Source organism: Polypterus senegalus, chromosome 11, assembly GCF_016835505.1.
Source record: "Polypterus senegalus isolate Bchr_013 chromosome 11, ASM1683550v1, whole genome shotgun sequence".
Classification (NCBI taxonomy): domain Eukaryota; kingdom Metazoa; phylum Chordata; class Cladistia; order Polypteriformes; family Polypteridae; genus Polypterus; species Polypterus senegalus.
Window position 1 is genome coordinate 157039801 of NC_053164.1, and position 19107 is coordinate 157058907.

Consider the following 19107-nt stretch of genomic DNA (forward strand, 5'->3'; position numbering starts at 1 on the left):
GCTTTCCTTGCTCAGCTTGTCATTGTCTCCCCTAATATTATTTAGCTGGGTGACTTCAATATTCATATGGACAATGTAAATAACCCTCTTACTAGAGACTTTATGTCCTGCCTGGAGAACTTTGGGCTCCAACAGTTCACCAAGGTCCCCACTCATTCAAAAGGACACTATATATATATATATATATATATATATATATACATATATATACACATATACATATATATATATATAGTGTCCTTTTGACACACACATCTATACACATATATATATACATATATACACATACTGTATATACACACACACATATATATATACACATACTGTATATACACATATAAATATCTACATATATACTGTATATACACATATATATACAAATCTACATATATATATCCACATATATATATATATTAGGGGTGGGACTCGATTAAAAAAATTAATCCAATTAATTAGAGGCTGTGTAAGATTAATCTTGATATGTAATCACTTGCGTAAATTTACCCCAAATCGCAAATGTTTTTTTTTTAATTTAAAAGTGTTTTAGTGGGCGACAGAATCAAATAATAGACATGGACATGAATATTGTAAACTGAAGCTGTTTTAATTTCTGAAAAAAAGCTTTTAAACTGCATTTGAATTCAAAACAGAAACAAAAATATCATCCCTGGTTAAAATTGGGCAGACTTAAAAATAAAGTGGTAGTTTAAGTACTTTAAGTAGATTTTCAGAATAGTATTGTCTTTAAATAATAATAACCAAAATTTCAACATAAAGTGCAGTTTTCTTCTTAGAAAAATAAGTCAGAAACATAAAAGGTAATTTGACCAACTTAATCTTTAAACTCTGAGTAACCTTAGCCAAAATTATTTTGTACATTAGGCTAAAACAGTGTGATCATTGAACATTTTGTAATTAGATGTAATCAGAATTACTAGCGGTCCGAAGTCAATGATCCCCAGTAAGAGCCACAAAGTCCGCTTTCTGTAATGCATCTAATTTTGCTTGCTTTTCAGTGTGCACAAAACCATGCTTTTATCAAGGCTTACTCGGGAAGTCGAAATGATCAGTCGTAAGAGCGCTCTTTATTCCGACTCTAACATTTTTGTAGCTGTGATGTGTGCATCAGTGTAATGGATGTACCAGGAAATCATGCATTGACAAAAGTTCCGTTTGCTTGGAATTGAAAGTGTGATTAAATCGTTATTTTTTAACGCGTTATGGAGTACATGCATGAAGCTTCTCAGCTGTGCTTGTGCTAATAAAGGGAAACATTTTAAAAATAGCGTAACATGATTCTGCGTTAACCGAAAATTTTTTCATACGTCCCAAACCAAGGAGATGCGAAGGTAAAATGAATCAGGTAGTGCGCGTACATACTCAGTGCATCCCCTCTCGGGAATCGAACCTCGAATGTCGGCAGAAGACTCTACAATTGCGCCACAGCGTGTGGCTTGTCTATGCGAGAGTATGTACTGTAGATCGGGGTATATATATACATTTATATATATACCGCGTATCGCAGTGGAGAAGTAGAAGTTATGAAAAAGGGAACATTTTAAAAATAGCGTAACATGATTGTCATTATACAGTAATTGTTTTGTGAGTGTTATTGAATGTTGCTGTCATCAAGGATTTGATTATCATTATTTGTTTCAATCAGGGTCGTATTTGTAGGATGTGTTGTGTTCAAGTTACATTCCGTGTTTGTCAATCGTTGTAAAGATAAGAGGTTTCATTCATCGATTAGTTCCTTACTGCATCAATAAACAGCTCGTCTTCCTCTTTATCTGAGATGTGACAAACTGCATGCACGGGTTTTTTTTTTTTACACTGTCTTCCTTTAGCGGGACATTCACTTTTCCACCGTGTGCTTTGTTTCGCAGTAGCTGCACTTATGAATATGATTCTATGTATCAGGCGCTTCATATTTTTTGCTGCCTTCTCAATTGTGTAATTGGTTTTGTTCAGCACTCTTTGGAACTGTTGCTTTTGTCTGTGCATTGCGTCAGTTCACGTGAGCCGCTTGGTGTTCTTGCATCGAAGGTTCCCAGCTGTGCTGGTGCCATCTCGTGTAATGTCAGCTAAGACCCGGCACTTAAAAGTTTCTCTCGCAGTTTCAATGAGTTTGTGCCAAACACCACCCTGACCATCTCATCTTCCTCTGCATAAGCACAGTCCTTCACCGCGTGAATATTTACCGGCAGTGTTTGTATTGGATTGCGCTGATGGGCGGCCTTATATGGGCAGGCACTAAATTACAAGCGCTAGTGGCAGCCTGTCTATGAACTTAATTTAATATAAACTTACGGTTCACGCCGTGCTTTGTTTCCGCAGTAGCTGTACTTATGAATATGCTTGTATGCATCATTTGCTTCATAATGTTTTTCTGCCTTCTCAATTGTGAAATGGCGTTTTGTGCTCATCGCTGTTTGGAGTTCTTCCTTGTTCTCTACGTGCACGTAGGAGGCGTGATGATGTCACACGAAACTCCGCCCCCACGGCCATCTCTAACTCAACTCCATTACATTATATGTAGAAAAATAGGTTCCAGTTATGACCCTTACGCGTAGAATTTCGCAATGAAACCTGCCCAACTTTTGTAAGTAAGCTGTAAGGAATTATATACATACATATATACACACATACATCCACATATATATACACATATCTACATATACACACATATATACGCACAAATACATATATATATATATATAGTATACATACGTATCTACATATATACACACACACATAAACATATACACATACACACACACATATATATAATATGTGTGTGTATGTATATATATATATATATATATATATATATATATATATATATATATATATATATATATATATATATATATATATATATATATATATATATATATATATATATATATAGTGTCTTTGGGGTGCGAGCAACTGTTGCTGGGGGTGCCAGAATCCATGAAGTAAGAAAAATGAAAAACATTATTTGTACAAAATCTTAATTTATTTATCCATTCCTAAATAATTAAATGGGCAGGCCATTTCGTATCAGTGCAATACGCTGTTTGTTAAAACGGATGACTCCCGCTCTTATGTGAAAGTCTGCGTAGATATTATGATTATTTCGTTTCTGTTCAAGTTCTATTTAAATTTTTAAATAGAAGGAATTTTTATTTAGTCAACAGAATATTATTAAGGAATAAATCAACTCAAACCTTAAATAACTTATAATATTTTGCTCTCCATAAAAATATATCCTGTCAAAATTATACAAATTCAAATATGAACATGGTGCGTAACAAAACCTGGAAATATAAATAAAATTTGTTCTTTTCAGCAATAACAAATCAAATCATTCTGTTGTCTTTGCTCTTATATCATTTTATCAGAGCTGGACGCCTGGGATCTTTTATTGGCAAGAAGTTCGTTTATGTTTGGTGTGAGGTTCTGTGTTGTGGAGATTGTCAGGAAGGACTGCAGGTGCTCATCAGTGAGGCGACTCTTGTGTGCTGTTTTGTTAGTCTTCATGACTGAGAAGAGCTTCTCACACAGATATGTGCTACCAAACATGCACAAGGTTCGAGCCGCATGTAGATGGAGCTGGAGCATTTGTGTGGGAATGGAGTGAATAAACTGTGCGGGCCCTGCAGTATCGTACTTTGCCTTCAGTGTGCCATTACACTGCAGCTCAATCACCTCCATCTGAATCTGCACAGGTGCAGTTTCCAAATCGATGGAAAATGGGTTGCGAAACAACTCAAAATTCTTTTTTTGTTCTTCAAAGTCACCAAAGAGCCGTGTGAACTTAGTGCGCAGTGCGCTCAGTTTAACAGCAAAATGCTTATTTGGGAACACCGTTGTGCCGATTTGGTTCAACATTACTTGGCAACAGGTAAAGTGGGGCAAGTTGCACTGGTGCACTTGTGTCTCCTATAAAAGTAGGTTCACTTGAAATCACTTTGTGATTGTGCATGGGCAAAAACGTCTGCTGAAGTGTCAGATTCTTCTTTAACTCTTCTGCTTTCTGTATCTTGTGCATTGCATTTAGGTCTTTCAGGTTATCTTGATGTTTTGTCTCATATTGCCGTCTTAGATTAAATTCTGTAATTACAGCCACATTAGCTCCACAAATGAGACACACGGGTTTATCGGCAATGTCAGTAAACATATACTCAGCCTCCCATCGGTTTTTAAAGGCTCTATGTTCAGAATCACCTTTTCTCTTCGGCATCGTGTGGGCTAGCCGCAATAACTTGCAGCATCATAAGCTAGACTTGATTAACTTGCGTAAGTGTTGACAAGGCAGCTGAAGCTCTGCATTATGGGATCTGTAGTTTATTGTGTTACCAGCGCTTCATATCCCCGGGCCATTAATAATAATTATACAGTATATAAAATGATCTCGCGGGCCGGATTTAATTACGCCGGGCCGGATGTGGCCCGTGGGCCTTGAGTTTGACACATATGGACTAAATAGAACTTGAAAAGATATATTTTTTGAATGTGATCGCGCAATTCAGATCGAGTTGGCCAGCACTACAGTACATCGAGCCCGCGTGCTATTGTGGTTTTCCCTGCGTGCCTCAATAAGTTACCCTCCCCTCGCTCTTACTTTTTTACCGTACATCTAATAAATACACTGAGTATGGCGTTACCAAAACAATCATTGATCGCGAATAAAGTATCCATTATTCACAAAGCTTCAATTGGTGATCTGTCTTTCTGCGTTAACCGCATATTTTTCATACGTCTCAAACCAAGGGGATGCGAGGCTAAAATGAATCGAGAAGTGCGCGTACATACTTAGGGCATCCCCTCACTGACTGACTTACTCACTCACTGACTCATCACTAATTCTCCAAGTTCCCGTGTGGGTAGAAGGCTGAAATTTGGCAGGCTCATTCCTTACAGCTTACTTACAAAGTTGGGCAGGTTTCATTTCGAAATTCTACGCATAATGGTCATAACTAGAAGCTATTTTTTTCCATTTACTGTAATGGAGTTAAGCTCGAAAGCCGTGGGGGGCGGAGTTTTGTGAGACATCATCACGCCTCTCACGTAATCACATGAACTGACTTTAAACGCAGTGCGTAGAAAACCAGGAAGACCTCCAAAAAGCGCTGAAGAAAACATGCATTATATAATTGAGAAGGCAGCGAAACAATAAGAAGCTAGCGAGTGACATATACTACCATATTAATGAGTGCTACTACTTCGGAAAGAAAGTAAACCTAAACTTTAAATTAAGTTCATAGACAGGCTGCCGCTGGCGTTTCTCATGTCCCACGGGTCATGGGATACAAGTTTAATGAGAGGGCGCAGGATATAAACGAGAGTTTTGATCACTTTGTAACTAAGTTAAAATTGCAGGTGAAGGGTTGTGCTTATGCAAATTCTGAGAGAATGTGTTTGGGGGGGATTGACAGAAAAGGCGGGTGGGGGAGTCACGTCATCATCTCCCCTCCCATTTACCTCATTTCGCTCTGAGCTGAGCTCCGCGGCTAACGCCGTCTTCCAAAGCAACTTTGTCACACTGCCACCAAATACTCACAGAAAAATCCACAAGTTAATACAAACGCTGTCTCTAGAGTTTCTCCACACTGAATCCTCCAGGCACTACTTACAAAAGGTTACATTGACAATCGTGTTACGTTATTTTTAAAATCTTTCCTTTTCTTAGCACAAGCACAGCTGAAAAGCTTCGATGCATGTGCTCCATAATTCGTTAAAAAGGTGTTCGATTGGGTTCAGATTAGGAGACATACTTGGCCATTCAATCACCTTCACCCTGTTCTTCTTCAGAAATGTAACAGTAGCTTTAGATGTGTGTTTTGGATCATTGTCGTGTTGGAAAAGTGCATGATGACCAAGTGCATGGAGTGATGGCAGCATCTTCTCCTTCAGTATAGAGCAGTACATTGTTGAGTTCATGATACCATCAATGAAATGCAGCTCCCCAACACCAGCAGCACTCATGCAGCCCCATATAAGTGCACTGCCACCATCATGTTTCACTGTAGGCACCATGCATTTTTCTTTGAAATCCTCACCTTTACGACGCCATACAGTTTTGAAACCATTAGTTCCAAAAACAGTGATCTTTGTCTCATCGATCCAGAGTATAGAGTCCCAGTAGTCTTTCAATAATCTTTTTCAGCATGGGCCCTAGCAAATTCTAGGTGTGCTTTTTTGTGCATGGGATTTAGGAGCGGCTTCCTTCGTGGACGATACCCATGCAAGCCATTCCTCTGCAGTGTGCGCCGTATGGTGTCACGGGAAATGGTCACTCCAGTTTGGCTTTCTACTGCTTTAGCTAACTGCAGTGAACTTGCACCTTGGATTAACATGTCCCTTTGGTCACATTATTTTCAGTCTTTTCTAGGGGTACCATCATTTTTGTCCAGCCCTGTTTCATGAGTTTATTTTTTTAAATAAATCTGTTGAAGCATGGTTGAAAATCAATGTCTGACTTTCATTGGTTAAATTTCATAGAATTTTTATTTATTATTACTTTTGTCAGATTAAAGATATTTCTGTGACCATTTTGAGTTTTTCTTTCATTGACTGAAGGGTACCAACAATTTTGTCCACGTGTGTACATACATATATATATATATATATATATATACATATACATACATATATATATATACATATACATACATATATATATATACATATACATACATATATATATATACATATACATACATATATATATATACATATACATACATATATATATATACATATACATACATATATATATATATATATACATATATATATATATATACATACACATATACATACATACATACATACATACATACATACATATATATATATATATATATATATATATATACACACACATATATACATACATATACAGTGGAACCTCGGTTCACGACCATAATTCGTTCCAGAACTTTGGTCGTAAACCGAGTTGATCGTGAACGAAGCAGTTTTCCCCATAGGATTGTATGTAAATACAATTAATCCGTTCCAGACCATAAACTGTATGTAAATATGTAAAAATATGTAAAGATTAAGCACAAATATAGTTAATTACACCATAGAATCCACAGTGTAATAGTAAACTAATGTAAAAACATTGAATAACACTGACACAAAACACCCAGGCTCCCTGATCAGCTACACTCTCTCTCTGTAGCACACACACCACCAAAGCCCCTCCCTCCCTGCCTGCCTGCCTCCCTCCCTCAGCTACAGGAGCAGGCTGGCTCACCCGCTCTCTCTCTCTCTGTGTAGCGCGAGCGCACACACCCCCCTATCCTCCCCCCATCCCTTCCCTGTCAGCTGCCCGTGCTCTCTAATCTCTCTGTAGCACGTGCTCGCGCAGCATTTTTTTTAAAATGAGTTTTAAGCACAGCAGAAAAAAAGGAAGAATTCCGAAGCGCTTGCAAAAAACAACTCACAAGCAAACAAGTCAGATTGCAGGAGATCGCGCTATTAAACCTGAAGCCTGATCGCTGTAAACAATGTTGTTCAAATGAGTTTTAAGCACAGCAGAAAAAGGAAGAATTCGAGCGCTTGCAAAAACAACTCACAAGCAAACAAGTCAGATTGCAGGAGATCGCTATTAAACCTAAAGCCTGATAAGCTGTAAACAATGTTGTTCAAATGAGTTTTAAGCACAGCAGAAAAACATCGCACAAATCGAACTTCATTTAAAAACCAACTGCAAAGCAACCAAAAAGTAACATTGCAACAAATCACACGATGAAGTCCTCCATGTAAACAATTTTTAATGAGTTTTAAGCACAAGGAAAAAAGCGAACATTTGAAAAGAGAAATGTAACATAAGCACCTAATCGCACTATGAAAAACTCCATCTGTAAACCTTTCATGAGTTTTAAGCACAAGGAAAAAAGCGAACATTTGAAAAAAGAGAAAAATAACATTGCAACAAATGCATTATGAACTAAAAATTAACTTTTGAAAAATCCATAATACAAAAACCACCAAGAAAACTAACCTTGCATGAAGCGAGTTCTGGCATGAAGTGTTTTCCTTCAGGTGTTTTCTCTCTTGTGATTTCTTGGGTTTCTGGTGCTTTTAGCCGTTTAGCTGGTGGGGTGAAAGCCTCATGCAGCCATTCCAAAAGAAGCGTTCTTGTGACCCTCCACATTACTGGCAGTCTGGCTTTGTTTACATTATGCTGCTTGAAAGCACGAGGTTCTCCGATTGGTAAATGAGTAAACTGGTAAACATTTTTCCACCTTTTGTAATTTCTTTCTTTACTTGATTTCAATTTTCTTCAAAACTTTCTTCTGACAACTCTCCACTTGCTTAGAAGCCATAGTTAACTGCAAAAGCACACGAAATACTGTAGAGCACAAAGAGAGTGCACGTCTTATTGAAAACAATGAACAAGGGCGGCTTTGCTTAAATGAAAAAGCATGGCCGCTCTCTTTCTCTCTCAGGCTGCCTGTGGGGGGAGGGGGATGTTTTCGCTTGCACTACAGCCTACAGATAGGCAGGCAAACACGTGCAGCAATCTCCTCCTCCTCCCCCTTCCCAGCAGGCACGTGCTAGCTCGCCCTTTCTCTCTCTCTCTCTCTCAACTGAGGGCCTTAAGGAAACTGGCTTGTTCAGCAAACACGTGCAGCAATCTCCTCCTCCACCTCCCTAGCAGGCAAGTGCTCGCTCGCCCTTTTTCTCTCTCTCTTTCAGCTCAGCTTGCAGGCAGGCAAGGGAACCTGGCTTGTTCATACGAGTGTGTGGTTGTGAACCGAGGCAAAAGTTTGGCGATCTTTTTGGTCGTGAAGCGAGGTTGTACGTGAACCGGGGCGTTCGTGAACCGAGGTTCCACTGTATATACATATATATATATATATATATATATATATGTATACATACATATACATATATACACACACAATCACCTAAAGGATTATTAGGAACACCTGTTCAATTTCTCATTAATGCAATTATTTAATCAACCAATCACACGGCAGTTGCTTCAGTGCATTTAGGGGTGTGGTCCTCCTGGTCAAGACAATCTCCTGAACTCCAAACTGAATGTCAGAATGGGAAAGAAAGGTGATTTAAGCAATTTTGAGCGTGGCATGGTTGTTGGTGCCAGACGGGCCGGTCTGAGTATTTCACAATCTGCTCAGTTACTGGGATTTTCACGCACAAACATTTCTAGGGTTTACAAAGAATGGTGTGAAAAGGGAAAAACATCCAGTATCGGGCAGTCCTGTGGGCGAATATGCCTTGTTGATGCTAGAGGTCAGAGGAGAATGGGCCGACTGATTCAAGCTGATAGAAGAGCAACTTTGACTGAAATAACCACTCGTTACAACCGAGGTATGCAGCAAAGCATTTGTAAAGCCACAACATGCACAACCTTGAGGCGGATGGGCTACAACAGCAGAAGACCCCACTGGGTACCACTCATCTCCACTACAAATAAGAAAAAGAGGCTATGATTTGCACGAGCTCACCAAAATTGGACAGTTGAAGACTGGAAAAATGTTGCCTGGTCTGATGAGTCTCGATTTCTGTTGAGACACTCAAATGGTAGAGTCAGAATTTGGCGTAAACAGAATGAGAACATGGATCCATCATGTCTTGTTACCACTGTGCAGGCTGGTGGTGGTGGTGTAATGGTGTGGGGGATGTTTTCTTGGCACACTTTAGGCCCCTTAGTGCCAATTGAGCATCGTTTAAATGCCACGGGCTACCTGAGCATTGTTTCTGACCATGTCCATCCCTTCATGACCACCATGTACCCATCCTCTGATGGCTACTTCCAGCAGGATAATGCACCATGTCACAAAGCTCGAATCATTTCAGATTGGTTTCTTGAACATGACAATGAGTTCACTGTACTAAAATGTCCCCCACAGTCACCAGATCTCAACCCAATAGAGCATCTTTGGGATGTGGTGGAATGGGAGCTTCGTGCCCTGGATGTGCATCCCACAAATCTCCATCAACTGCAAGATGCTATCCTATCAATATGGGCCAACATTTCTAAAGAATGGGCAGATTCAGTCCTGGAGGGCTCTAGTGTTTATAGTTGCAGGGTTTTGTTCCAACCCAGTTGGTTAATTAAAAACCAATCCTTGTCAATTATTTAATTTCATGGCTTGTTAGTGCTTTAGCTCTGCCATGTGAAGTCATTCTCATATCCTAGATTTTGTTTCCTTTCCAAATATATCATCCAAATGATCTGGGGCCTCATGTATAAACGGTGCATACGCACAGAACTGTTGCGTAAGAACATTTCCACGTTCAAATCGCTATGTATAAAACCTACACTTTTCCACAGTACCTCATACCTTGTCGTACGCAAGTTCTCTGCTAGGTTTTGCAGACTGGCGGCACCCAGCATCAAAGCAATGGTACTGTTTCTGTGTGGTTACACCTTATTTTCCTGACGCGGCTTTATAAACACACTGAAACTATCCGCATATTGTTTATTAGTGTAACGCATTTGATTGTAATTAACTTGTAATAATATAATGGTCCAGGGAATAGCCATGGTATTCCAAATATCATAACTGCTTTAGCGTTGTTACTCTCACTGCACCTTCTTTTTCTTCTTCTTCTTCTTTCAGCTCCTCCCGTTAGGAGTTGCCACAGCGGATCATCTTTTTCCATATTACTCTCACTGTACCACTCGGAGTATTTATATCACTGTATCTGAGTGTGAATCACAGCAGCAGCTGATCGGAAAGAGAATTATCGGTATACAGCTTCAAGGACATGCTGTCTCAGCCATGGCAAACGGACCATGCGGTTCAGAAACAGTTTCATCCTAAGAACTATAAACACACTCAATCAATTGCTCCTTGTAGAACTGTTTGTACTTCTAAGTACAATCACCCCACTATAAACTTGCACTACAGTTATAATATCGCACAACCTGAGCCACTTTATAAAGCGTGTATTTACATATGATGACGATATCATTTTTAAGGTGAAATGCAGCAAAATATGTTTATTATATTATACAGATAAAACTTTAACTTCATTTAAATAATCTATAATCTTCACTGGGAGTGTCGTGAAGGATAGAATAATTAAACAAGTACTACGAAGATATTTCAATGGTCCTTAAACGTTCTGAAGAATCGGCGCTCTAAGCTTACAGATGGCTTAACTTCTATTACAGAGCTGATTGTGTGGTGATTGGGTATTTGGGGAAAGAAAAGCAAGGACTGCAGTGACGGCTGCGCCAATATATATTGAATATAAAACAGAAAGAGAAAATAACAACACAGTGACAAATTTTGGCAAAAGTTAAATGCTTGTGTCACGAGACAGCTATGCAGTGTCTGCAACGGACGTGGCCATCCACAGTGCATAAGCTACCTTACTGACATTGGCGGACGAAGGAGCCACCGATTCTTCCTCTGCCCAGTGCCACCACAAGCCTAGAGCTGCCCCTGAGTACTGCTTTAATAAATTATTTCATCGAAGGTCACACACAATCACTGCGCTGTGAAAATTATTATTATTAAAACTGTTTAATAACGTGTTTCAACTCCCATCATCATAAAAATGATATCACGTATACATCTCAGTATTTTAGTTATTCAGAGAGCTGTAATATCACGAATGTAATGGATTCTGTGTCTAGTTGGAGGAAGGGAGCCGGTTTAAGAAGCAAGTAGTGATTCACACACATAGAGCACATAGAAGATCAAATACAAAACAAAGCATTTAACGTGCTACTTTAATTACGATGTGATTTGAGAAACTGGTTAATTAAACGATTTTAAGATGCAGTTTATGATGTTCTATTTTAATGACAAAATAAACTATGTGATTAAAGTGGTAATGTCGAGAATAAAGTTGACATTTCGTGCTTTTTCCCCACTGTGTGCCTTTTTTTCTCTGTACCCTAATAAGCTTTCATGTAACGCTCAGACGGTGGGCTACAACTCGCCTTTTCACGGCGACTTTGAAATGTGACTTCTTTTGTGATTTCCGGCACTGCGCGATTTTGTGAACGTGAGCTTTCAAGTTTCTCCAACACGCTATGTCACTCGATCAACTTCCTTTTGTTGATTATACCACGGTTTATTTGAACAAATAGTATGTTTTTCCTTTGCCTCCACTTGGTATTCGCTGAAATTCTTATATTTTCCCCCGTGCTTTTCCCATTGTCTTTTCACAGAAGGCTGAGCTTAAGGGCGATTTATATTTATTTGCATATTCAAAGAGGCGTAATTCTGGGAGGAGTTGGGGCATTATATGAAGCGCATGCACGAGCGTTACTTTTCAAGCTAATCGGGATTTATGTAGCGGAAGAACATGGAAGTTGGAGTACGCACTGATTCCTGCATCTAGATTTTTCTGTGCATAAGCACATTTCGCTTTATTACTTACGCCATGTTATAGTGCGAGTTCTACGCACGGTGTTATACATGAGGCCCCTGAAGTCTAAAACAGACAAGTTATTCTCAGTGCTTCACTTTTTTCTCTTCACTTTCCTTCCAAGTATTTAATTAAACCGAATAGTGCATGATAAATACACACAGGTGTAAATGGAAACAAGCTAAATGGAGAAATGCTGGTTTCTTTTGTCATTTGCATCTTATTGCTAATAAGGAGCAATTAAAAACCAAGACTACAGATGTTTAAGACTAAAATAAGCAATAAGGGTTCAAAATATTAACAAGCGAGACAACTAAAGTGAAGCAGAAGTGCTACTTGAGCCATAAGTGCTTCTTATTAAGCAATTGGGTTGGAACAAAAACCTGCAGCCACTGCAGCCCTCCAGGACTGAATCTGCTCACCTTGCCTTATAAGAATTATTATAATAAAATATTAAATACTAGCCAACGCCTGCCGTAGCATACGGCAGTGTAAGAATAGGAACAGAAAAACGGTGAGAAAGGAATTCAGAAAACAAGAAGAAATAGTTCTTGAAAGATGCAGTTGTGAATAGGTGTTTTGCTGGAGACAACAGATAATGAGTCGAAAGATCTAATCTCAGAAAGGGCTTGAATTTCAGCTTCACCACCATAAACTGTTTCCATGTATTGATAGTACTCCTGACTTGTTGTGATAACTCGACTTGCGTTGGAAAGAACAACAGGAAGAACGTCTCCAAATCTGTCCCAATGTGATGCAACAAAATCTACTGCCCTATGTAGTAGTGAGAGTGCATTACCTTCATCAACCATTAGTGACAAAGAAATAACCCACTAATAGGAATAAGTAGTTGTCTGATCACGGAATACAGATGACGTTGTACAAAAACCCGTCGACAGAGTAGATACTGTCGTTCATTTTATAACGAAGGCTTAGGAAACAACCGTCGCAGTATAACAAAAATAGCAAGGAGCGAAACCAATGCCAATGGTTGAGAGAGTACCTTCCTGTAGCAGGCTACGGAAAAGACTCCCAAGAGCACACACGGCCGAAGTGAAAGGTCATGCGGTGAGGCTAGATATAGGGCATTGACATGACAACAATGAGGTCATGAGAGAGGAGCGGGGAACACGGTAGTCTGAAGGAGGAACAGGAATCGAGAAAAGTGGCGTGGGGGTGTATGGGAGGCCACAGGCAGCATGGGGAAGGGTTTGGAATAGGAGGAATAGGAATCGAGAAATGCCATGTGTGCTGCGTGGGGGGGACCGGGTTTGAAGAGAAAGCAGGACGAACCAGAAGACATACATAAAAAATACAATTATAAAGATATTCTGCTCTGATTGGTTTGAACCCTAAAAGGAAAATAACAAAGGTCCCACACCTGTGTAGTCGATTTTCAGTGCAAATTATAAGACTAACCTTGTGTCTTCCTCTGAAGACATTGGCTGTGGCTCCCTGCCCAAGAAGATCTGATACCAGCCATAGGTAGTTTGCTGTGCTTTGCATATCTTTATCTCCAGAAAACCTACAAGAAAAACTTTTATTAGTATATAAAACAGTAACACTATTTTAATAGTATCCCATTTGATTGATAAAATTGCAAACATGATTATATTTATGCTAAAAATATACATACACACACACACACAAATACAAAAACATGAAAAATAAAATATGTACATACACATACAGTAGTAGGGCTATCAGATTGAATATTACTATACAAATATAATTCAAACATAATTAAAAAATGTCAATTTTCAGATTGTGTAACATTACCTACAGCAGGGGTGCCCAATGCGTCGATCGTGATCGACCGGTAGATCGCAAGGATAGTGCAGGTAGATTGCGTTGCATTCAAAACGTTAGTCTATCATATATCCTCCCTATGGCCTTTGCCACTTGATTGACATACAGGGCGGCCAGTCTGAGATCTCTTTTCTTCTAACACACTGGTCAACCCGCACGCACGATTAAACGCACGAACTAATGCAAAACTCCGGCTGTGATCTAGTTAGCCTTCCAATTTATATCAACTAAAGGAGGGATTTAAAAAAAAATGTTTGGGGAGGGTATGGGCTGGATGTGGAATTGGAAAAGGGTTTTTTTTCTCAAAATGTCACAGTCGAAGTGCGTTTGTCTGGTCTGTCAATCTATCATTGCTATTCCAAAGAAGAAAAATGTGGAAAGGCACTTTCGAAACTGACTTCCTTCCGAAAAGCGATTTGAGAAAGACAATGGAGAGGAAACTAAAATCGCAGTTAATCAGACAGCCATCATTTTTCAACACCTCGATTTGGGGAACATCCAAAACCTTGCGTCAGAGCTGGAGATGCAATAGAAGGCGTGTGTGCAACTTGACAGCATACGCTACACAGAGCAGATTGAAAATTTTCCGTCAAACTTTGACAGACAGTTTCAAGACTTTGCTTTACTTGAGCCAATAGCTACACTTAAGTGCTATCCATTTAGGGAAGATGATGAGGGTGATTCACTCACATCAGAAATTGCAACACAGTTTCACCTAAAACTCGTCTACAGTGGAGGATGAGATTTTGACACTACATGATGACATTCAGCTGAAGTATGGGGATCATGGACAGTTTTGGAACATACTCACAGAGGAAAAGTACCCAAACATGAGGAAATGTGCTACCTCCTTGACTGCATTATTTGGCTCTACTTATTTATGGGAGTCAGTCTTTTCCCACATGAAGATTGTTAAGTCCAAATTCTGTAGTGACCATAAATGTTTTGAATTGTTATTGTGCCATAAGGGTTATTCAGTTATGCAAGGTACGAGAACATATATTTTATGTATAAAGTATACTCAGTATATATATCTTTTTTAATGTAGGTAGATCATTTTGATCTGGTCATTTAAAAAGTACCTCGCAAGCCGAAAAAGTGTGGGCACCCCTTACCTACAGAGTGCAATACTTTCCGCATTTTGCAGATTTCTTTTTGTAATTCTTTTCAACAATCATTCTTTTCATCTTTTCACATTTCTACCTGCTCTCTTCTTTTGTAAAACATATGGCTATACCCCTTCATAACATAATATTAAACACATTTCTTTATCCCACTGCTCTGCTTTTTGAACAGATTGTTCTAAATCTAATCATGTTATAATTTGCTATTAAATGTAAGATTTTTGACTATTCTTTTATGACAGAGCACTGTGCAGGACTGAGTAAGGGGTAGGTGGTTTCTTTTTGTTAATTTGTGTTGTAGCATGGCTTGCATGTTAAAGATAGTGGAAGGATGGATTTTATATATGTACTGGTTGAGGTGTAATTTTACAACAGTAGCATGTTTTTTTTAACTAATGGCATGCAGTACATTGGCAAAAACTTGTAAATTTGGAAAAGCTCATATATAATTTTTAACCATGGTTTAACACAGGGGTGGCCTCACTTTTTAGTCTTGCGAACTACTTTTAAAATGACCAGGTTGAAATGATCTACCTACATTAAAAATGCTATATATATATATATATATATATATATATACATACACATATATACATATATACATACATACATAAATATATATATATATATATATATACATATATACATATATATATATATACATACATACACATATACAGTATATATATTTTTGTCATTGTCATGAGTGTTGCTGGCATATATATATATCTATACTAATAAAAGGCAAAGCCCTCACTCACTCACTCACTCACTCACTCACTCACTCATCACTAATTTTCCAACTTCCAGTGTGGGTGGAAGGCTGAAATTTGGCAGGTTCATTCCTTACAGCTAAAGTTGGGCAGGTTTTATATCGAAATTCTACGCGTAATGGTCATAACTGGAAGCAGTTTTCTCCATTTACTGTAATGGAGATGAGCTTCAACGCCGTGGGGAGTTTCGTGTGACATCATCACGCCTCCCACGTAATCACGCAGTACATAGAAAACCAGGAAGACCTCAAAAGCGCTTAAGAAAACATGCATTATATAATTGAGAAGGCAGCGAAACAATAAGAAGCGGCGAGTGACATATACAACCATATTCATGAGTTCTGCTACTGAAACAAAGCACGATGTAAACCTACACTTTAAATTAAGTTCATAGACAGGCTGCCGCTGGCGTTTGTAATTTAGTGCCTGCCCATATAAGGCCGTCCATCAGCGGCAATCCAATAGCAAACTGCCACGGGTAAATATTCACGGGTGAAGGACTGTGCTTATGGAGAGGAAGATGAGATGGTCAGGGTGGTGTTTGACACAAACTCAGCGAAACTGCGAGAGAAAGTTTTAAGTGCCAGGACTAAGGTAACATTAAATACAGCCATGGACATAGCACGAGATGGCACCAGCACAGCTGGGAACCTTCGATGCATGTACACCGAGTGGCTCACGTGAACTGGCGCAGTGCACAGATAAAAGCAACAGTTCCAAAGAGCTGAACAAAACCGAATTACACAATTGAAAAGGCAGCAAAAATATGAAGCGTTTGATACATACAAGCATATTCATAAATCCAGCTACTGCGGAAACAAAGCACACGTTGGAAAAAGTCAATGTCCCGCTAAAGGAAGACAGTGTAAAAAAAACCCGTGCATGCAGTGTGTCAGGTCTCAGATAAAGAAGAAGACGAGCTGTTTATTGATGCAGTAAGAAACGAATCGATGAATGAAACCTGTCATCTTTACAGCGATTGACAAACACGGAATGTAACTTGAACACAACACATCCTACAAATACGAACCTGATTGAAAGAAATAATGATAATCAAATCCTTGATGACAGCAACACTCAGTAACACTCACAAAACAAATACTGTATATTGACAGTCATGTTACGTTATTTTTAAAATGTTCCCTTTTCTTTTCTAGCTTTTTAACACACTACTTCTCGCTGCGCTGCGGGTATATATATATGTATATATATATATCCCGATCTACATACTCGAATAATGGATACTTTATTACCCATCAATGATTGTTTTGGTAAAGCCATACTCGGTGTAATCATTAGATGAACGGTAAAAAAGTAAGAGCGAGGGGAGGATGACTTATTGAGGCATGCAGGCTGTAGTGTGCGTCAACTCTATCTGAATTGCGATCACATTTGAAAAATATATCTTTTCAAGTTCTATTTAGTCCATATGTGTCAAACTCAAGGGCGGGCCACATCCGCCCGCGTAATTATATCCAGCCCGCGAGATCATTTTATATACTGTATTATTGTTATTAATGGCCCGGGTATATGAAGCGCTGGTAACACAATAAACTACAGATCCCATAATGCAGCGCTTCAGCTGCCTTGCGAACACTTACCGAGTTAATCAAGTCTACCTTATGATGCTGCAAGTTATTGCGAAGCTAGCTCACATGATGCTGAAGAGAAAAGTTGATTCTGAAAATAGAGCCTTTAAAAACCGATGGGAGGCTGAGTATATGTTTACTGAACCCGTGTGTCTCATTTGTGGAGCTAATGTGGCTGTAATTACAGAATTTAATCTAAGACGGCACTATGAGACAAAACATCAGGGAGTTCTGTGTTGTGGAGATTCTCAGGATGGATTGCAGGTGCTCATCAGTGAGGCTGAAAGACCTGAATGCAATGCAGAAGATACAGAAAGCAGAAGAATTAAATAAGAATCTGACACCAGCGGACGTTTTTACCCGTGCACAATCACAAAGTGATTTCAAGTGAAGTTGCTTTTATGGGAGACACAAATGCACCAGTGCAACTTTCCCTGTTGCCAAGTAATGTTAAACCAAGTCGTCACTACGGTGTTCCCAAATACGCACTTTGCTGATAAACCGGCGCACTGAGTTTGCACGGCGCTTTGGTGACTTTGAAGAACAAAAAGTCCGTCTACATGCGGCTCGAACCTTGTGCATGTTTGGTAGCACATATCTGTGTGAGAAGCTCTTCTCAGTGATAAAGACTAACAAAACAGCACACAGGAGTCGCCTCACTGATGAGCACCTGCAATCCATCCTGAGAATCTCCACAACACAGAACCTCACACCAAACATAAACGAACCTGTTGCCAAAAATAGATGCCAGGCGTCCAGCTCTAAAATGACATATGAGCAAAGACAACTTAATGATTTGATTTGTTATTGCTGAAAGGAACACATTTTATTTATATTTCCAGGTTTTGTTATGCAGCATGTTCATATTTGAATTTGTATAATTTTGAAAGGATATATTTTTATAGAGAGCAAAATCTTTTGGGATATTTAAAATCTAAGTTTATTTTTTATATAAATTTACATAAGAGTAAAGAAATTTGAATGTTTGTTCTTTTAAGTTATTTAAGGTTTGAGTTGATTTATTCACGAATAATATTCCTGTCTGTTTTTACCATTCCTACCAAAGATATTTCTGTCGACTAAATAAAAATTCCTTCTATTTAAAATTTAAATAGAACTTGAACAAATCGATAGTTCATAATATCCACGCAGACTTGCACGTAAGAGCGGGAGTTATCCGTTTTAACAAGCAGCGTATTGCACTGATACAAAATAGCTGTGTGTGTATATATGTGTGTGTATGTATGTATGTGTGTATGTATAAGTATGTGTATATATGTAGATATATATGTATGTATATATGTGTATGTGTATATATGTGTATATGTATAGATATGTATATATATGTTTATGTGTGTGTGTGTAAATATATATATATATATATATATATATGACAGCAACACTCATCACTCACAACAGTGACAAAACAATTACACTGACAATCATGTTACGTTA

The 19107-nt window shown here is 38.6% G+C and overlaps 1 protein-coding gene across 2 annotated transcripts in view; it reads right to left on the reverse strand.

Moving 5' to 3' along the window:
- The window catches only part of tbk1 (TANK-binding kinase 1), a 242608-nt gene that overhangs the window by 190903 nt on the left and 32598 nt on the right, over window positions 1–19107 (reverse strand). For both annotated transcript variants that reach the window (XM_039769963.1, XM_039769962.1), the window contains exon 2: window positions 13777–13882. In XM_039769963.1, the coding sequence (XP_039625897.1) occupies window positions 13777–13863 (87 nt within the window). In that variant the 5' untranslated portion in view covers window positions 13864–13882. The remainder of the gene's footprint in view (window positions 1–13776; window positions 13883–19107) is intronic.